Raw genomic sequence first — 21176 nt, 5'->3', positions numbered from 1 at the left:
CTGGGAACCCTTAGGTGCTTAGGGCTGGAGCTCTGAACAGAGAGCCACCTCAGTCCAGGGATTTTTTTTTTCACTGCTCTTTGAAGATGAGATCGTCAAAGTGGTGCCTGTCTGGAAAGGAATAGATAGGATTATTCTTCCAGGACAGGATATGCATTTCCAGGGACAGGGGCCTCAGCTGAATTCCCAGGGTCTCAGGCCCCTCAGCCAGTTAGCCAGTGAATCAACGAAAACATACAGAGCTCTCTTCAGGTGTTTGGAAAACAGAAGCCTGCAAGGCATGTACAAACTCTATCCTTGGGTAAAGTATAGTCTAACTGCAGCAGTGTAGACAGTTTTGGATCTCCATATCCCAAAGGGAAAAACTCCATTTGTCTCCTGGGGAAGCTCAATTGTGCCTGCGAGTTAATCATATTGCTATTATTATTTTTAATATTCATTTATTTATTTGGCTGTGCAGGTCTTAGTTGCAGCACATGGAATCTTTGGTCTTCTTTGTGGCATGTGAACTCTTAGCTGTGGTGTGTGGGATTTAGTTTCCTGACAAGGGGCCAAACCCAGGGCCCCTGCATTGAGAGTCTTAGCCACTGGACCATAAGGGAAGTCCCGATCATATTGTTATTAATAACTCTTACTTAGCACATGTACAGTGTCAGTATTAAGTGTTAGTTGCTCAGTCATGTCCGACCCTTTGCAACCCCATGAACTGTTGTCCTCCATGCTTCTCTGTCTATGAGGTTCTCCAAGCAAGAATACTGGAATGGATTGCCATTCTCTTCTCCGGAGGATCTTCCTGACCCAGGGATCAAACCCAGGTCTCCTGCATTGCAGGCAGATTCTTTACTGTTTGAGCTACAGGGAAGACCTATGAAGTGTCAGGCACCATACAAACATTCTGTTTGAATTCTTTTCATGATACTGAGGGAATTAGTCTCTGGAGAATTCTGTGACTGGTGCAGACCCAGCAGGTAGACAGTATTGAAGCCAGGATGCAAATCTCTCATTAGGGGGCCCCCAAAGGCCAACTTCCCACTGATAAGAAGCTACTTAGTCTGGTACCCCAGGAGGCCAAAGAAGGAGCTTGGGCAGGGTCCCAAACAAGACCAGAAAAGGAAGGAACCTAGCTGGTATGGCTTATAGAATAGGATTCACAGCTTCTATCAAGGGTTTTGAGAAGTGGCAGTTTTCAGATGGTGAGTAAATGTAATGATGTTGCTGACAGGAACTTAGTTTCTTATTTTTCATCAGCAACTCAAGAAAGGACACCCTGAATCTCCTTCTATTTCCTAGAAGTCTCGGCATCCTTTTCCATAGCCTCTGCTTCCAGCTTCTACCCCACCTCCACACTCCATACTCTGAGAGAGAGCTATTTGCAGCTGCTTCTTTCCTACCCCACCCCCAGCCTGCCTCTACCCCAGCTGCTCCTGTCACCAAGAGCAGACAGAGAAATAGGCGTTTTCTAGTTCCTCCCCCACCCTTTACTTTTTCCGGGTACCCGTGAATCAGTTGGGGAAAGGCGGCTTTAACCCCGGCTGATAGTCTGTGACCTGTGTCTGTCTCCTGGATGATTTCTGCTGGGAGATGGAGCACAGCAGGTGTCTCTCTTGCCTGATACTGGCTGCCCTTTTCTCCCAAGGTAAGGCTTTTCCGAGTGCACCGGGACGTCGTGGGGAAGGGGCCTGAGAAGGACATTACCACCTGGAATGAGGTCCATTTGAAAGTGCCTCAGTACACCAGTGTTGTCAAGGAGGATTGTGTTGGGATGTAGCACAGGGTCTGGGAAGCACAGGCTCTTGGCTCTGACTGACTCTAACTAGGGCGGCATCTTGGCCTTCAATGTCCCTCTGAAGAACTCAGGCCAGAGATCTATAGGAAGTTTTGTAGTAGATGTGCGCCTGAGCCTAGGGCTGGTACTGGGAGCTTTGTTCCATCTAGGGTAGATAGCCTCCGGGGTCCAGGACTCCAGGTCATGTGGACAGCATACATCACCACCTGGGGCCATGGCCCAGCACTCAGGGGAATGCTTTAAGAGAGAAGTTCAATCGCGGCTGAGCAAGAGCGAGGGCAGATTTGGGGTGATAGAATGACGCACTCAGCCCAGTTTGCATGGTTTTAAAACTGATAGCCTGATGTTCCAAGAATTCCCTCAGTTCCAGGCAAACTGGGATGAGTGGTTACCCTAGTAGTCAGCTTCTTTAGGAGATCCAGGATTTCCACTGGAAATGGATCCCCAAGGAAGACATGAGTGTACGAGGCAGAGCATCTGATGTACGTGTGTCTCCCTGAGAATATACGCATGCTTTCTTGACAGGCACAAGGAATGGCTCTGTGGAGGATTTTCTAAAAGATGCTCTTCTATCCAAATTGGTAACTGGCTATGAATCTCAGGGACAATGTAGATTCCACTTTTCCCTGGGATTGGAGATATACATTCCAGTGCTTCTGTGGGCTGTGGAGGTGCTCTCAGTCATAGCAATTCGGTGGTCCTAAAAAGATGCTGTGCATACATCCAGCCCTTAAACTCCCCACAAGCCTTGACTTGTGTGCAGACCCAAGAAAGAATTCAATAAAAAAAAATTTTTTTTCTGACCCTCTCCCCCAAGCATGGGTAGAACAACTAAAAATCTTTACATGGGATTTGCCTTAGGTCCCCTTTCGGACCACTGGAATGGTAATTCATATTAGCTTCCCTCCTACCCCCAGCCATCACTGGCCCTGGGAAAGGCTTTGGTAGTACCATTCCCTGGGCAGTGGTTGACCATGAGTGAGGAGGAGGGAAAGAGGATGAGAAGTTGATGTTGGAGTGTGGCAGGTGACTGGGAAGTAGAATTAGATGTTTTGTTGGAGAAAAAAATATGTGGACATCTCCAATTGAGAAGCATTCTTCTGCCTTTCAATATCTCTTGGGTGTTTTAGCATTCTGGGCTCCCTTCCTACTTCTATTCAATGATCTGAACACATTTCCATGAAGGTTTTAGATTAACCCAACTCCATGATTTCCTTTTTTGCTCTGTGTTCATCAGGGCCTGTCCTCTGTTTGGATTACATCATCATGTCCTTCTCTCTTTTTTTAAATGGAGTATAATTTCTTTACAATGCTGTGTTAGTTTCTGTTGTACGATGAAGTGAATCAGCTATATGCATATATGTCCCCTCCCTCTTGGACCTCCCTACCACCCCCTTCTGTGTCCTTCTTGGCCTCTGCAGTTTGTGGGGTGCCTGCTGAAGCCTTTCTCTTGTGACTTCTGTCTCTCTCAGCAGAAACCTCGAACTGTTCTAGACTTGGATAGTGGTCCTTCTTAAGTAATGAGCCTCAGCAGAACAGTGGTCTGGTGCAGACTAAAGAGCTGGCTCCAATCGTGGTGTGTTGTTTTTTTTTTTTTTTTTTCCTTAGTGAATCCCCGTGCTCTAGAAGTGCTGGAAGCTGAGGACAAAGTAATTTTGAAATGCAATTCCAGCATCACATTGCTACAAGGAACAGCAGGAAAAGAAGTGTCAGACAATAAAACTCTGGATTTAGGAAAACGTATTGAGGACCCAAGAGGAATGTATCAGTGCGGTGAAAACGCCAAATCATTTACTCTGCAAGTATACTATCGAAGTATGTGCTTCCAGGATCCTTTGGGGGTGGAATAGGTGGGGCCTTCTGGACATGAGAACTTCCTAGCTGGAGAGAGCTCCAGTGTACCAATCTGTGCTCTCAACAAACTGGCTTGCTCTTGTAAAGATATGAACCAGATTTTGAAGCCTTAAGTGGGAAAGAGCTTAATGGTAAAAGAGCAATAGTAGTCTTGTGACCCAAGCAGTAGGGGCTTGGTCTGGAGCATGGTTGGCCTACTGCCTTTTTTAAGGCAGTAAAAAAGGAACTTTTTGAGTTCCTACAAACCTGAGACTACTTCTTGGACTGAAGGTTAAAGTTGGATGTAGCAAGGCTCTTGGCAGGCCTTTTTCCAAGTTTGGTCTTGACCTGTGAGTTCCTGTGGCTGCCCTAAGAGGCATGGTTCCCTGATCTTGAAGACCCTCCCCTTCTCTTCCGGCCTCCCTTCCCCCACAGTGTGCCAGAACTGTGTGGAGCTGGACTCAGCCACCCTGGCAGGCCTCATCATCACTGACATCATTGCCACTGTGCTCCTTGCTTTGGGTGTCTACTGCTTTGCTGGACATGAGACTGGAAGATTCTCTAGGGGTAGGTAGAAGGGACAGAGCATGTGCATGTTGTGGCTGTGTGTGCATACCGGCTAAGGAATGGGGCTGGCATTGGGTTGTGCCTCATCTGGGTGTCACCATTGCAATCTCCTAAGGACTCCTACAACTGGTTACTGACATAACTTGGGTGCCCACAAAGCTCATGCAAACTTCTGAGGGTGTTTGTAGCTGTGGTCCCCTGACAGCGTTCATGGGCCTCCCTGTGCCACCTCCTTGGCCGTTGCTGACCCTCTTTCTCCGGTTCTTCTAGCTGCTGACACTCAAGTTCTGATGGGGAACGACCAGCTCTATCAGGTGAGCCCTGAGGGGAGAAAGATGAAAATGGGGGGAGGAGTGAGTGGGGATGGAGAGCCTGACACTAAGTTTAATGTGTGTGTGTGTGTGAGAAGGTCCTAGTGGGGAATTCATCACTGGGGAGTCCCATGAACTCTCATCTCTGGGGTCTGCTGGGGTTCCCCATGGGAGAGTTCTGACCCTGCCTCCCTGTTCCCCCCTTCTCATCTCTTAGCCCCTTCGAGAGCGCAATGATGCTCAGTACAGTCGTCTTGGTGATAAGTGGGCTCGGAACAAGTGAACCCAATGCTGGTGGCTTCTAGGCCCATCAGTTATCAACTGGATCTTCTCTCCTTGCTCAGCCAAGAAAGATGTCCTCCTCTGCTTAGCAGGCGCCTGGATTTTTGAAGGTTCCTGGGCATGCCATGGGAGCGGCCCTGCCTGGCTGGGCCCTTGCCCTTACTGCCCACCTGTGTCCTTCCTTCATGACTTCCGTCCTCTGCCCCCATGAACTGTGTGATGGGTGACCTCTCACCATATCCTGGCCCACAGGTGTTTCTGTCCCACTGGTGGGCTCCCTGGATGCAGGACCGGCCCTGCTGCACTCTCTTGGCTCCAGTCCCCTGTTACAATCCTTCTACAGCTTTGACTTCCTCACCACAGGCGAGGATGGGCTGCTGTCTTTATGTACACAGGCCACATAGAAGTTTCCATGACATCACAAGCAGAGGTAGCAGACACCAAGGGCCCTGGGGAATCACGTCTAATCAAGGCTCTGAGAATGTGTATGATAAAGTCCCACTTCTGCTAAGGGGCTGGCCCTGGCTTTATGACCCCTGTGGACTGGTAGCCACCAACTATGAGGGAGTTTCAGTCAAGGCCTCTTTAGTACCCATTTCCCTGTATAGAAGGTACCATTCTGTTTTCTTTCCCCAGAACCTGTCCCTGCTCCACCCTGCCTTCTGCATAATAAACTGGCATTAGAAACTCTTCATCAGTTAAAACATATGATCTTTTTCCACCCACTTGGAAAGCTGGAGTCTGAGACTGGGTGGGGAATCGGGAAATTTTCAATAGATGTCATCTTTAGCCATTGGGTTAGTAGTTGTTCTGAAACTTTGGGATTTATTTTAAAAATACAGTGACTTCCCTGGTAGTCCAGTGGTTAAGATTCTGCACTTCCAATGCAGGGGGCCTGGGTTCAATCCCTGGTTGGGAACTAAGATCCTGCATACTGCAAAGCCAAAAAAAAAAAAAAAAAGTAAGCACAACTTGGAAAAAAAAATAAAAAATACGCACTTGGGTCCCATTTGGGAACATGCATGGATCTCCAGGTAATTCTGAAGCAGCTCCAATTCAAAGACTCTCTGGTTTAGGGAAGAATTGAAGCTACTTCTTCTTTTGTGTCCTTTATGCCCATTCCTGTCTACCATGGGTGGGAAACCCCTCTTTCTATTCTCTGTGTAAGAGTAATTCAAGGAACTTCAGGGCAGTTTAATGAGAGTGGGAGTTTCTTAGGCCAGGGTTCCCAAAAGAGAAAATTATTAACAACCACATAGCTAGAGATCTGGATAATTCTTCCCTATCTCCTTGAGATACATACAGACTCTGATTTTGTTAGAGACAGAATGAACTTCCCATTTACAATGCTTCATTCATGGTTATGAATTATTCCTCCCTTTTACGCCCTCTGCTGCAGTCCTAGCCCTAGATCCCTCTTTTACACAGGATCCATCCTCCCTGGGCAAGGCTTCCATGGCTCACACTGCACCGATGCTCATGTCCTTACCATGTGCTACACACCTCCTTTGACCCTATGCGCCTCATATACCCTTACATCTCCCTCTATTACTCACCAGTTCTCAACATTTGCTGTACATTGGATCTCCTGGGGAGCTTTCGAAGTCCTGATGCCTGTGTGCCACCCTCAGAGAGTCTGATTATATTGTGTCTCAGGTGATTCAAATGTGAAGTCAGGGTTGAGAAACACTGACCTTCACCTGAGCCCTTCTGGAAACTTGGGTCCCTTCAGCTCCCTCCCTTTTTTTGTGCTTTTAAAACATAGCTTTATTGAAGTAAAGTGTGATGAATAAACTACATATATTTAAACTGTGAAATTTCCTAAGCTTTGGCATATGTATACATCTGTGAAACATCATCACGCTTGCTAAGCATGAACCTACCCAACACTCCAGACAGTTTTCTTGTGACCTTTTGCTCAGATTTTCCCTTAGCTGTTTATCCTCCAGGCAACTACTGAATAGCTTTCTATCATTATAAATCAGTTTCCAATTTTCTAGAGTTTTATGTTAAGTGAAATAATATAATATATACCCCTTTTTGGTCTGGCTCCTTACATTCGGCATAATTATTTTGAGGTTCATCATCTTGTTGCATTTATTAATAGCTCATTCCTTTCTAATGTCAGTAGTATTCCATTGAATGGATATACCACAAGCTGTTTATCCATTCACCCCTTGATTGTCTTTTGAGTGGTTCTTTGTTTTGGCTATTACAAATTAATTTTCTATGAACATTCATATATAAGTCATTATATAGGTCATACATACAAGGACATACACTCTTATTTCTATTGGATAAGTACTCAGGAGTGGAATGGTTGGGATAAAATTTTTAAAGAAAATGGTCTAACTCTTCTTTTTCCAGTCCCATATGAATTGGCTTCTCAGTTACTACAAAATGCCTACTGAGAATTTGATTGGGATTGGTTTGAATTTATTGATCAGTTTGGTGCAAACAGATATCCTAGTGATATGGAGTCTTCCAATCCATGAACACATCTGTTTTATAAATTAGAAGGCAGATCTCCTTTTTAAAAATATATATATTTTTGGCTGTCCTGGGTCTTTGTTGCTGCAGGGGTTTTTCTCTAGTTCTCTAGTGATGTTGAGCAGGGGCTACTCTAGTTGCAGCGGCTTCTCTTGGTGCAGAGCACAGGCTGTAGGGCGCGAAGACTGCAGTAGCTGCGGCTCCTGGGCTCTAAAGCACAGGCTAAAGAGTTGTGGTGGACGGGCTTTGTTGCTCCGAGGCACATGGAATCTTCCTGGATCAGGGACCGAAGCCCTGTCTCCTGCACTGGCAGGCTGATTCTTTACCACTGAGCCACAGGGGAAGCCCCCATGAACACATTTTTTTGGTCAGATTTATCCCTAAGTGTTTTAATCTAAATTCAATTTATTTGCTAGCTAAAGGGCTATTTCGGTTCTCTATTTCATCCTCAGTGGGTGGAATGCCTTCTCTTTTGTCTTCAGATTCTATCTATCCTTCCCTTCAAGACCCAGCTCAAGTCTCCCCTTCTCTGTGGAGCTTTCGCTGACCCCCTCAATTCTCCTAGTACCTCTTAGGAACACTGATAATACCATCTATAGGACTCCTATGCGTACTCAGATTTGTTCTGTTGCTTTTTGCATAGTTGGGCCTCTCTTACATAATTGTAAGCTCCCTAAAAACAGAATCTGTTTGTTTCCTTTTAGTACTTAGCAGAGTGCTGGTCTGTCACATGAATGATTAGAAAAGCACTCATAGGAGGAATACCTAAGCAATTCAATACAGAATTTTTAAGTCAGGAAAATGGAGAGTGTTTCTAATGATCACAGTCAGCACTGGGTACCTGTTCAGAGCAAAGGAGTCGGACAGCCTGGGTTGCTAATTTCCAGCTTTGTCCCTGACTATGCACTTTGGGTGAGTAACTTCACCTTTTTGAGCCCCATATCCCCATCTGTAAAATAAGGACAACATCTATCTTCTCAGTTGTCACAGGATGAAACGAGGTAACTCTTGTAAAGTGCTAAGCACGATTTCTGTTGTTGTTGTTTTGTCACTAAGTTGTGCCCAACTCTTTCGTGACCCCATGGACTGTAGCTCGTCAAGCTCATCTGTCCATGGGATTTTCCAGGCAAGAATACCTGAGTGGGTTGCCATTTCCTTCTCCAGCGGATCTTCCTGACCCAGGGATCGAACCTAGGTCTCCCACATTGGCAGGTGGATTCTTTACCACTGAGACGCCAGAGAAGCCCTCAAGCACAATTTCTGCTGCTGCTGCTGCTAAGTCGCTTCAGTCCTGTCCGACTCTGTGCGACCCCATAGACGGCAGCCCACCAGGCTCCCCCATCCCTGGGATTCTCCAGGCAAGAACACTGGAGTGGGTTGCCATTTCCTTCTCCAATGCATGAAAGTGAAAAGTGAAAGTGAAGTTGCTCAGTCGTGTTCGACTCGTTGCGACCTCATGGACTGCAGCCTACCATGGGATTTTCCAGGCGAGTACTGGAGTAGGGTGCCATTGCCTTCTAGAGCAGAGTAAATGCTTCCTAAATGTTCGCTATTATTGTATTCATTATGCTGAGCCACACCTCCCTTGCCTGGGCACCATCATATACACCTGGGACAGAACTGCCACCCTTGGACCAGCTGCTGATCAGCAGCTAGTCATGGTCAACGTCATGGAGATTCCTTTTGAGCCTAAGTGCTGCTTGCAGGGACAGAAGTAACTTCAATGCAGGCCAGTAAACAGAATCAGCAGCCACAAGACCGAGGCTGAATGTGTACAGTATATGGGGGGCTGCAAACCACAGAGGACTTCTCTGAGTCGTGGTCACACTCTTAAATAGTCCTGTGGTCAGCAGGGTTTTCTGAGCGCAGAAAGCCGGCTGATTTGAACTCGGTTGAGAGAGCCTCAGGGCTCCTGTGAAGGCTCTCTGCAAGCTGAGCATGTGCCCTGGGAGGCCGAGAAGGAAGCCCTCCCAACACGGGCCCTGCTGCTCTGCGCCCATCACCCTCACTCAGAGTGCAGCCCACATCCGGGCGGCTAAACCACAGCCGGCTTCTGGCGGCCTTGCGCTACCTCTCGCAGCAGAGGCTGAGATCCCTGCTCTGCGGCACCTCCACCTCCTCCCTCCCCTCCCCCAGCCCCGGCGGCTCCGCCTCTCCTCGGAGGGGCTTCCTTCTCGAGGCAGCGTGGAAATCTGTATCCCTCCCTCCCCCACATCCCAACCGCTACCGACACACACCCCTTCACCTCCTCTTTTCTTTCCGCTGCCTTCATCTGCCTTTTAAGACCTCTATTTCTGTCTCACCCATTTTCTGAACGGACCATTCATCAGGCACTCTTTGTCATCCTTGCTGTTTTTCTCCAAAAGGGGTTAGTTAAATGATTCTTTTTCTCCCTATCTTTCTTTCTTTCTCTCTTCCCTCCTTCCTTTCCCTTCCTCCCTTCTTTTTCTTTTCCTTCTTCATTCCTTTCCTCTCTCCCTCCTTCCCTTTCTCTATATCCACCCCCAACTCCCTGCCCCTCTTTGATTTATTCCCCGATGCCCTTTTCAAAGAGAGCTTCAGGTAAAGCCTGTTCCAGTTGTGGAAACAGGTAGTACTTGCATTTGAGGTCATAGCTGGGAATACAGTCAAAGGTAGGGAGGACCTGTGTTGTCCAGGAAACAAGACAGCCTCTGAGGGCTTCCCAGAAAAGAGGGACAGCAACTCTTTCAGCCAAATACACTTTATTTCTTTTCTTTCTCAGCTGACAAGGAATTTAGCACATGCATGGAGCTACAAATGACCATCTAGGAGTCTGCAGTGGAGACAGGGAGGGAGGGGGCACAGAACGAGCTCTGGGTTGGGGTCTGTGAACAGGGCAGGACTTCTGCCAGCATTTACCCAGTCCATCCCCACCAAGGCTTTCCAAAGAGAGAGCTAGAAACAGAAAGGTAGGTGGAGTAGTTAGGGATGGGGCAATTTCTCTGCAGGAGAAAGAGGGAACCAAGGGGAATAGTAATATCCACTGGGGAAGGAACGGATGGGGGCAAGGTGGCGTGAAAAACAGAAATAAATATCTTGACAAGGCCAGCCAGGTGTGAAGGGGTGAGTGGCTGTGATGTTTCAAAGGATAATAAGGCAGCAATATCCTTGGACTGGGTGCCAGCAGAGAAGGCAGGAAGGAGGCCGTGGGGACAAGGCTGAGGGTGGAAGCTCCCCACAAGGCAGAGGAACTTCGCCTGTGGGTCCAAGATTTGCCCAGGTAACAAACAGGCAGTGGCAGGCCTGCAGAGGAGTCAGACTCGGGTCAGTGGGAGATGGTGTCAGTTGTCAGACGCCTCTCTGATTCAAGCCAGCGTACAGGTCCCGCTGGCCTTTCCGGATGGGCTAGGGGTGGAATAGAGAGCGGGTGGTCAGCAGGGTGGGAGGAAGTCATTCCTGAGAAAGAAGGGCTTCTGCAGAATTAGCTTTAGAGCAATGGGAAGATCCTAGGCTAGGAGGCAGGAGGTGGGCTCAACTGGTCACCTCCTGTGAACCTTAGTTTTCCCATCTCAAAAATGGGAAACTAAAGGACCATTTCTCAGGGCTTTTGTCAGAATTAAGTGAAGTCACTCATGCAAAAGTAAATGCCACATGCTTAACTGGTGCTCAGTAAATATTTGTTGAGTTTGTCCAGGTGTGATATGCAAAATATTTAACCATTGGTGGTGCATACACACCAATCAATCAGAACAGTCCTGGTGATTCTCTGCCATGCCAGTCAGTAACTCTTTACTTGCCAAATCAGCTGGTAGGTACATGCTGGTGGGATGGCAGTCATGAGTTTATGGTGTTTGAGTTTGAGTGTATGGTATTCCCCATGGCTGCTCCTGAGCTAATTAATGAATAAACCAGAGAAAGAGGAGTGACACCGCCACCCCCACTGCTTGTGGTTGTGGGAACCCTGCAGCCTTTGAGATGACCGCATTCTACCATGATAGGTGCAGAGGTGGGCACATGGTGGGTTGTCCTGGAGCCCTGAAGGAGGGGCTTTGAAGTGTCTGACAGGCCAGGTGGACAGTCCCACCTGTCCCCTTCCCCCCTAGAAAGACCCCTCCCCCCACTCTGTCCCTCATTACCTCATAGTCTGGGTTGGGTACAGGGGGTGGCCTCTCCCTGTTTTGTCCTGCAAAGGAGGAAAGGGAAAATGATTCATTTCCAAGAGGACACACCAATCTCATGAAAATGAGACCCAAATCTAGGATGGCGAACTCCCCTCTACTTCTCAGTTTTTTCTGTTCCAGCTGCTATTTTTCTTTGCCTTTTTTTCACCCCATCTCTAATGACCCTACACAGTTCTTATCATTTTGTGACCTCAGCTCAAGGTCCTTCCATGGTTTCTGAATAATCTGAGATGGGACATTCTGTGTCAAGATCTCAGCCATACCATGACTGTTCTAGAGAAGCTGTCTTGACCTGGTCCAGGCCGGACACCCCCCCCCCTTGGTGGGCATCTCCTCCGTGATCTTACCCCGGGGCCTGCCGCCAGCACCCGCTCCTCTCGTCATAGGCGTGGCCTTGGCCTTTCGGCTCTTGCTCCAGTAATACACCAGCAGCAGCAAGCCCAGAGTGACACAGATGTCAACCACGATGATTGTGGCCACCTCCAAAAGATTCACCTCTATGCAGTTCTCACATACTGTGAGGCAGGGGTCGGGGGAGAAGAAGAGAAATCCCCCAGAAAAGAAGACACAGGACACGGGATGAGGAAGGAACAAATGAAGCTCGTTTTCCCTTTAGTACTCACGTACCTGCCATGGCCAGACACCCCTCCCTCTGCCCCCAGGCTGTTTCAGCACCTTTATAACAACAAACGAAGAGTGGTGTTCATGGGTAGAGACTCTGGAGTCAGTCAGACAGTCCTGGGTTCAAATCCCAGCTACATGACTCACTAGTTGTGAGAATTCAGAAATGTGTGTTGAACCCTCAAAGCTTCTGTTTCCTCATATATAAAATGGAAGTAAGATAGCACTGAACCAACATAGTTGGTAAGAGAATGATACGAAACGCCCGGGCAAGTGTTTGGTATAGTGCTTGAAACTCACTAAGCACTCATTGATTGTGAGCTGTCATTATTGTTTATGATTATGCCTTAGTTTATGACATTTTCATAGAGTAGCTTTGAGTCCTTTTTGCAAATTCTGAAGAATTCATGTCTGGATAAAGCATCAGATAAACTAATATTGGGGCTCCATATTTTCTGGACAGGATATAATGCAGACAGGATACCCAGTCCTGTCTCTTGGGAAGTTGTTTTGGATCTAGTGCTAAGGTTACCCTAACAGCCCTATATTGATGTTTAATCTATATTTCAGAAAATACTGATGATGTGTGGCCCCAGATAGTCTCCGATTGAGTGTAGGAGAAGCACAGAATTGCCAGGGAACTGTAAGTTGGGTACGGGGAAATCCTGAGAATGCTCTTTTAAAACATCCTCCCTAAAGAGCCTGGTAGTGCTTGCTCTGAAGACCTGTATTACCTCTTGCTTTCAGGTACAGCGTATGTGCCGCCTCTGTGTTGCCTTGGGTTGCGAGGCACTGATAATAACCACTGTTCTCCATTTCTGAAAAATTATCCAGTAACAGTTGTTTCTCATTTTGACCTTTCATTTGTTCATTGTTTTTTTTCCATTGCATTCCATTTTCAAACTCTCTAGGGCACATCAGCTCAACAGAGTTTCCAGAGATGGAGACTTCATATGCTGGGGAATGGGAGAGAAGAGAAGGAAAATTTGAAAAGAGAAACCAGTAAGATTTAAGGCAAGTTAGTAGCCAAAGAACCAACCCAATGCAGAAAGTCATCTGGCATCCTAGATCTCAGATTTTCTTGTCAAAAGGTGACTCTGTTGGCTAAAGGGTATGAAAGAGGAGAGACACAGGAGAAGGGGCCCTAGAGAACCTCTTGAAGATGACTTCAGAGTTTAGGCATGGACATGGGGACTTAGAAGGAGAGGGTGAAAATAAAGAAAATCTATAGACATCCTTATTTGTAATGTTTCTAAAATGGGGAGTTAGAAATGTTGGGAGGACCTCAGTTCTTAAGGTTAATCTCCCTCAATCAGGTGCTTTTTCCCAACCACAGATCTGCATCGTTGATAGGGCAGGTAAAAAAGACTGATAAACTTACGTTTCTGTTCAGTATCATCTGAAAATGCAAAAAGGGAAGAATGGTAAGAAAATAACCATGGTTGACATTTAAACTGTAGGTAAAAAATTTCAAGTGGAGCTAGACACTGTCCCTAAGAATTCCCAGAGAATTCTTGACGATGAGTTATGTACCTGGCCTAAGAGATATGCTCATAGACACAACTCAGGTATATCAAACTGAGAATATATCAGCATGTACTTCTAGACTGAGATCCACTAAAGCTCAAAAAGTCTTAGAATCCTAAAGCTGAAAAATTCTAGACGTCTTCAAACTTTTTCTCTTGCATTAGCAAGAGCCATATTCCAGATAGATATGAAAGGGATATCATATCCTTCTGAGAGATAAACACCTTCATTTCTTTGAATCACTGATTCTTATGCTCATCTGTTTTTCATTATTCAGAAGTTCTTTCTTATAACTAACAGAAACCCTCATAGTAGATATCAAATATCTTTCTTCTTATTCCATGCCACTTTTATGTTATTACCCTTAAATTATGTGAAGTTCTATGTACATTTTAAAGAAATAATTCTTCTAATAAAAAGCGACATTATTTTAAATTATATCTCAGTGCAATCAACTCTTAATTATATATGTTGGAACTATTGGTGCAGACAACTGAAATCCACTAATAAAATTTGGGGATTCAGCCAAATTCCCCAGAGTAGGTAATTTTGCCCTAGGAAATAGGGATGGGGAGCACCCTGGTTTCCTGGAAGACCTGTGGCTGGGACCATAGGCAGCACTGGGCTATGCTTGAGCCTGAATATATAACAGCTGGAAGAGCAGAGCGTGATGCTCAGAGAAACCCCTCTCGCTACTGGGGGTGTTTTGCTACAGTGTGCTATGGAGACAGAACACTGGACTGAGTCAGAAACCCTGTGTTTGAATCCCAGATCTGCTTTAGGCTGTGTGACCAAGGGAAAATCGTTTAGCTTCTCTGAGCTTCAGTTTCTTCATCTGGGAAACAGATGAAACATCCACCTCACAAGGTACTTGTGAGAACTAAATGGATTATGAAACTGAAAATGGATGGTGCATTGCAGATGCTCAAGAAAAGTGTTTTTTACTTTCTTTCTTTCCTTCTGGGGGTCCTGTTAATGGAGAACAGAGCAGAGTACTGACCCAGTTGCTTAGTCAGCACTCCAGCTGAGATCATACAGAATGTAAACAAGTCATTCTGCAGGTTTACCTATCTACTAATAATGGGGAGCTGAGTATAATGACAGTAGATCATCTGTAATATTTTGACTTGGAAATAATTTTTCAGCATTTATATTTCTTAGAAATATTAAACTAGAAATCATAAATAAAATAATTTAGAACTAAATCGAAGTTTCACACTGCATGATATGTTTGTTTGGAAAAGCAATGTGAAAGAAATTTCTCACAACTCTTTTTGGCATAAGTTCAGTAGTGAAGTGCAGACCAATACATTCTCATACGAGGGCCTAGATGTCTATGCTTAGAAGCACTTGTTTTATTATTATTATTTGGCTGTGCTCCATGGCATGTGGGATTTCAGTTCCTCAACCAGGGATCGAACCCAGGGTCCCTGCAGTGGAAGCAAAGAGTCTTAACCACTGGACCAACAGGAAATTCCCTTAGATGTCTATACTTAGAAACAGGACATATGCTCACAAAACTTTTGTACATGTTCATAATGATTTAAAAAATGAGTTTCAGGGACTTTCCTGGTGGTCCAGTGGCTAAGACTCTGTGCTCCCTATGCAGGGGGCTGGGTTAGACCCCTGGTCAGGGAACTAGATCCCACAAGCCACAACTAAGACCTGGTGAAGCCAAATAAATATTTTTAAAAAAATGAGTTTCAGCATCAGATAAATATGCATTTATATTTTTATCCCTGATTGGACTATATATTTATTTTCTAAGTCTTGGTTTTCTTATCTGTAGAGTGGGGATGTTAGGAGAATTATGTGACGAAATTCAGGTAGAATATTAAGGGCAATACCTAGAACATGTATGCTCAGTAAACTATAATGCTTATTATTTAGTCTGCATATTTCCCATATAATGATAGCTAAACTCTACCAACTGCTTTCCGCCCATCAGATGATATTCTAAGTAAATCAATCAATCCTCATAACAACTCTAGAAGCTAGGTATCATTATTATTTATATTTCACATGTAATAATGCTTTGGCACAGAGAAGTTAAGAAAATTATTCAGACACTCAGCAAGTAAGAAGTTGAGCCAGGATACGATGGTCTAGTTTCAGAGTTAGACTCTTAGCCTCACACTCCACAACCTTCTCCACTGCCTGAGATATTGTTCCTTCTAATATAAGGTCACTCTTTAAAACTCAACTCAAGAATCACCTCCCCTGGGGAGCTTTCCCCAACTATATCCTTTGTAGAGTTGGCCGCTCTTCGCTTTATATTTTATTTTACTCTTTACTCATAGCAGGAAACAGACTATATTATCAATTATTTGTCTTTCAAATAAGACCATCAGCTTTTTTTTTTTTTTGCTGAACCATGTGGCTTGTGGGATCTTAGTTCCTTGACCAGGGATTGAACCCAGGCCCTCAGCAGTGAAAGTAAGAAGTTCTAACTGCTGGGCTTCCAGGGAATTCCGAAGACCTTCAGCTTCTTGAGGGGGAGGAACTAGTGATGCAGTCATATGCATGATCATTTATTCATTTAAAAACAGGTATTGAGCACCTGTTCACACACACACACACACACACACACACATTGAGCACCTACCATGTGTATTAGAAGTAAAAGCAAAGTGTTAGTGGCTCAGTAGTGTCCGACTCTGTGATCCCATGGACTGTAGCCCACTGGGTTCCTCTGTCCATGGGATTCTCCAGGCAAGAATACTGGAGTGGGTTACCATGCCCTTCTCCAGGGGATCTTCCTGACCCAGGGATCAAAACCAGGTCTCCTGCATTGCGGGTGGATTCTTTACCATTTGAGCCACCTGGAAAGCCCATGTGTATTTGGCCAAGTAAATAAGTTGTTGTTTTGGCCTTCAATGAATTCATAATATACACAAAAATTCCAACCCACACCCACATATATATTCTTTCCTGAAAGGATGCTCAGGAATACACATCACTCAGCTATAATCGGATCTGACAGTTAGCAACAAACATAGGCACATCTCATACAGATTCTATTGAAAGATAATTATATTTTCTCTCTAATGGTTCTGGTTCTTAGTATATATTACTGTGATATGTCATGATCATTTTGATCCACATTTGAAAGGAAGTCGTACAGAGTGAAAATCTTCTTACCAATTTCTTCTGAATCTGAAAAAGAAACTATTCGAAACACTTCTATCAGCTAATAAGATCAGACCCTTCCACCCTGGGTTAGGACTCTTCCCTCTATCTTCAGAAAACAATGGATATTTAAATTTCCCATGGCTGCATATGAAAAACTCTTTTGTATTCTACATTAAAGAAACTGGTGGCTAATTAGTTATAAAAAAAAGGGTCATAAGTAATCATTTTGAATATAATGTCTATTTGATACATAAATATAAAATATATTTATAAAATTAATATAATTGGCACTAGTGGTAAAGAACCCGCCTGCCAATACAAGAGACATAAGAGATATGGGTTCCGATCCTGGGTCGGGAAGATCCCCTTGAGGAGGAAATGGCAACTCACTCCAGTATTCTTGCTTGGAGAATCCCATGGATAGAGGAGCCTGGCAGGCTACAGTCCATAGGGTTGCAAAGAGTTGGACATGACTGAAGTGACTTAGCAGGCAGGCATAAAATTATTACATTGTACACCTTAAACTTATACCATGTTATATGTCAACTATATTCCAGTAAAGCTGGCAAAAAAGGAAGATCTGTATTGGGCATAAATTAAACAATAAACAAAAACCAACCCCAAATGACCAACAGCATGCAGAAGAGATTAGTTTTTCTGGAGTTTATCAGGGCTCTCAACATATCCCATCTGTCAGTAAGGTAACATTAACACATTCTCCATGATATATTTCTTAAAAAGGATTCTAAGGACACTACAATTTAGGCAGATTAAAGGTACGTAATGGAGACCGGCCCAGTGTCTGCCTTTTAACACAAAATTGGTTCACTCAATTTGGAGGAGCTGACTGAAGAGAAAGCCTTCAATATTGGGATATTCCTGCCTCTCTGCTATGACTGGGGAGGTAAGTCCAGGCCAGGCACACTCATATGCATGTGCACACATGAACACACATGCACGTACACACACACTTTCAGAGTATTTGGACATGTAATTCTTCTTCTTCTTTTTTCTTTTTTTTTTTTTACTTTTTGGTCATACCCCACAGCATGTGGACTCTTATTGCCCTGACCAGGAATGGAACCTATGCCCCCACACATTGAAAGTGCAGAGTCTTAACCATTGGACCACCAGGGAAGTCCCTGGACATGTAATACTGAATGTGGACTCAAATACTGCCCCAGAGGCCTATTTAGTGCATCTCTAGGCATGCATTCAAGCCACAAATCCTCTACAAAAAACTCACGTCAAATAGGAAATGAAAACTTGGCATTGTTTTAGTTGGCTCAATTCTTTTCTTCTGAATAGTTAACACTCATTATTTCCTATGATCTCTGTTGCATTCCTCTTCTTGGCTAGAACTATCCCTAGACTTATGAGGAAAAGGCAAAGGAGAAGATGAGAGAAACCCCTTTTATTGGTCTCTGTAGGAGGTCTAGTGAAAACATTCATAAATATAAAACAGATGGGCTGATTTGATAACAAGGAAAGAAAAAGCATAACTCACCTTGTGCCCAGGCACCAACTAGAAAATAAATAAGAAGAAAAGAGTTAGTAAATGTTGTGAGTGACTGAAATTCCAAGCAGAGAAAGTTCTATAGTCTAGTCTGACCATTTCTGAGCATCTGTGGTCCTTCCCACCCATTTCTGGATCACAGTTAACCCTATACCCAGTGAGTGATATGGACTTCTGGGTACTGACCCGGGGTTTCTGGTCCGTTTGGGATGAGACAGAAGAAGGAAGCATTAAACATGAACACACAGCATTTGACAAACAGACGTTAGAAAATGTTGACCGGTGCTTCTGGGGAGATGGAGAAATAGCGAGAGAGTTTTGCAGCCCAGCCTCCATTTTAAAAAGAAATCTCTTGACTGTGGAAGAAAACAAGCTCTGGGTTAGGTACAAAGATTGAGATTCTTGTTCTGTCTCTGACTCCTGCTGGTCTGATGGTTCGGTTTTTCCATTTGTTTTCTACTTGAGACAGAGATGGGAATACTTGAAACCAATTACTCATTAGCTAGAGCCTGTGCATTGAAGTGTCCGATCATACTTCCACTGGGTCCTGTAAAGTCCCTGCACTCAGCAGTAATCCAGATTCTCTGTAATGACCAGTTTCCCTGACATCGCCTTCAAGTTTCTTGTGTACCTATTTTATCAACAGCCTCTATATTGGATGAGACACCCCTCCCAATCACCATAACCAGAGTAGCCTGGGCACATTCTCATGAGGCCAAACCTCTCGGGGTGTTTGGGTCTTTGGTATTCCCTCTCTCTCCCTCTGCAGAGTACAATTTATACTATGGGGCTGTAACCCAATGCCTTGAGGAATCACACTCTGCCCCTTGACACTCCAAACATGTTCCCTGGACTAGTAGGAGACAAATGAGCCAGAGAGCTCATTATAAAGGCAGAAGAGCAGTCCCACCCCAGACCCACTGAAGCAGAAGTTGAAATTTAACAAGATTCCCCGGTGACTTGTGTGCACGCTCAAGCTAGAGAAACCCAAGATGAAGCAGGAAGTGGAGACGCCATGGCTGTAGCTCTGAGATGCAAGCCCCAGCTGTGATAATGTTTTCTAGATTTCTAAAATAAAACCCTCATGAACTATCTGACCTCACATCGTGCCATCATTAAGAGCACAGGCTGTAGGCAGTTCTGAGTTCCCAGATCAGCTTCAGCACTTACTAACTGTGGTTTTAAACAAGCTGTTGAACTTCTTTGAGTACTAGTTTTTTACATCTGTAAAATAGGGCGGAGGTCCCCAACCTCTGGACCACAGATGGGTACCTTCTGTCAGATCAGTGGCAGCATTAGATTAGAAACAAAGTACACAATAAATGGGATGTGCTTGTAACATCCTGAAATGAACCCCCCACCCCAGTCTGTGGCAAAATCGTCTTCTACGAGACTGGTCCCTGGTGCCAAAAAGGCCGGGGACCGCTGAAACGGGATACATATAACGTTTACCTTCCAAGGTGGAGGTAAAGATTAAATTAGTTAACACAGGTAAAGACCTTTTTGTAGCACAGTATCTGGCACTCTTACTGAGTGCTGTTTACTACAGCAACCTTAAAAAAAAAATCTTTGTCTGATATGAGCTATGGAAAGCCTCTTAGTTATTTATCAATTTATATTCCACCTTCCTTCCAACAGGACTAAAGTAATTGAGAGCACTTGGTCAACTGAAAAGGACTAGAAATTATGAGGTGCTTCATTGTCTCAGATACTAAGCTTGCTGTATACTTGGTGCAGAGTTTGGGATCAACCATCTACTCTCCTTGCAATAAACAGCGAAAGTTAACTCCTCTAATCTCCTTTGTGTTAGTTCATAAGGGCTGGGCTGTTCACTGACAGAACGAGGTTTTTCTCGGAGGCACAAAGATCTTACTTTCAGTAGACATGATCACCTCAACTGCTTTCCTTTAGCTGTTCTCTGAAAGGTCTTCTGGGAACATGCTAGCCTAGCCCTAGTTCCCTGTGCTAACACCGCACAAACACTTCCTTACATTTTCTAGAAAATGAGGCTCCTTGATACCCTGGGCAGTACCAGGTTAGGCAGTGAGCCTTCTATGGTCTGGAGAAACACCCATCTTTTCATCCCATCGTACTCACCTAATAAGAGGCAGAGTCCCAGAACTCGCCAGAGATTCCCCGACTGCATCCTTCCCTCACTGGACGTTCACTCTACCTAAGATGGCGGAGGCCAGTTGGCTCACAACTTCTGAAAAAGAAACCAGAGGACTTTTTCAAAACCCCTGCTGGAGTTGAGGACCCTGGGGCCATTGCTCCCAATGCTGGGATGAAAAGGGGGGCTTTGTAAGAGAGAGACTCACCATTTTCCGAAGCAGGCACCTACGGCTGGGAGGGGAGGCGGGTTTCTGAACCCCACACAGGAAGTGTGAAGGGGCCTCTGGGCCTGAAGGGTTCTACGTTTGAGACGGAGGCAGCCACCTGGGTTGGCTGGGGAGAGTTGGGCCCCGTGTCCTCCCATTGGATGAGGGAGACCTGAGGTGCTGTGAAAAAATACCTGCAACTTAGCTGCCCAGGCCTTACACCAGGCACCCCCTACGTTGGGGGCTCCCTTCTCAGATACCCGTCCTCACCACACAAGCTGTGATAGGAAGAAAGAGGAGCAGCAAAGAGTTGCCTTCTTTATGTCATACGTGGCTTGGGGCAAGGTGTTGGTTTGAAAATATATGTTGATTTAAAACCATGAGATGCCATTCTTTTTTGCCTATAATATTTACAAAAATATTTTTTAAATGTAATATTCAGCATTGGAAAGGGTAAAGAGTGACAGTCTTAGAATCTGCTGATGTGAGTGTAAACGGTTATGGTCTTTCTTAATTTTTGAACATGCATCAATCAAATGCTTACCCAGTGCCAGGCACTGTGCTAAGGGCTTTAACCAATGGTTCTCTAAGGCCTTTCTTGGCAGTCCAGTGCTTAAGACTCTGTACTCCCAATACAAGGGCACAGGATTG

General features: G+C 45.0%; 2 protein-coding genes across 2 annotated transcripts; one reads left to right on the top strand and one right to left on the bottom strand.

Moving 5' to 3' along the window:
• Window positions 1–1485: 1485 nt before the first annotated feature.
• Window positions 1486–5483, top strand: CD3D (CD3d molecule). The gene is made up of 5 exons (XM_040258103.1): window positions 1486–1636; window positions 3395–3601; window positions 4055–4186; window positions 4457–4500; window positions 4715–5483. Exons 1-5 carry the CDS (start codon window positions 1582–1584, stop codon window positions 4778–4780), a joined length of 504 nt encoding a protein of 167 aa, XP_040114037.1. The 5' UTR covers window positions 1486–1581; the 3' UTR covers window positions 4781–5483.
• A 4492-nt stretch (window positions 5484–9975) lies between these two features.
• Window positions 9976–20632, bottom strand: CD3E (CD3e molecule). The gene is made up of 8 exons (XM_040258101.1): window positions 20526–20632; window positions 20305–20413; window positions 18199–18216; window positions 13414–13431; window positions 12767–12988; window positions 11759–11926; window positions 11367–11413; window positions 9976–10635 (listed from the first exon to the last, which is right to left on the bottom strand). The coding sequence occupies exons 2-8, from the start codon at window positions 20351–20353 to the stop codon at window positions 10579–10581; spliced, it is 579 nt and encodes a 192-aa protein (XP_040114035.1). The 5' UTR covers window positions 20354–20413; window positions 20526–20632; the 3' UTR covers window positions 9976–10578.
• Between the last annotated feature and the right edge of the window lie 544 nt (window positions 20633–21176).

Source organism: Oryx dammah, unplaced genomic scaffold (assembly GCF_014754425.2).
Source record: "Oryx dammah isolate SB20612 unplaced genomic scaffold, SCBI_Odam_1.1 HiC_scaffold_17, whole genome shotgun sequence".
Classification (NCBI taxonomy): domain Eukaryota; kingdom Metazoa; phylum Chordata; class Mammalia; order Artiodactyla; family Bovidae; genus Oryx; species Oryx dammah.
The sequence above is the reverse complement of the archived record's forward strand: the minus strand, read 5'-3'. Positions and strand labels throughout refer to the sequence as shown.

Excerpts from the sequence above, each read along its gene's own strand:
- CD3E (XM_040258101.1), bottom strand. The coding sequence starts at position 20,353 with ATGCAGTCGGGGAATCTCTGGCGAGTTCTGGGACTCTGCCTCTTATTA. Across the intron at positions 11,927-12,766 it reads GCTGTACCTGAAAGCAAGAG|TATGTGAGAACTGCATAGAG; the intron begins GTAATACAGGTC and ends CCTGCCTCACAG. Across the intron at positions 11,414-11,758 it reads TGCTGGCGGCAGGCCCCGGG|GACAAAACAGGGAGAGGCCA; the intron begins GTAAGATCACGG and ends CCTCCTTTGCAG.
- CD3D (XM_040258103.1), top strand. The coding sequence starts at position 1,582 with ATGGAGCACAGCAGGTGTCTCTCTTGCCTGATACTGGCTGCCCTTTTC. Across the intron at positions 3,602-4,054 it reads TCTGCAAGTATACTATCGAA|TGTGCCAGAACTGTGTGGAG; the intron begins GTATGTGCTTCC and ends CTTCCCCCACAG. Across the intron at positions 4,501-4,714 it reads GGAACGACCAGCTCTATCAG|CCCCTTCGAGAGCGCAATGA; the intron begins GTGAGCCCTGAG and ends CTCATCTCTTAG.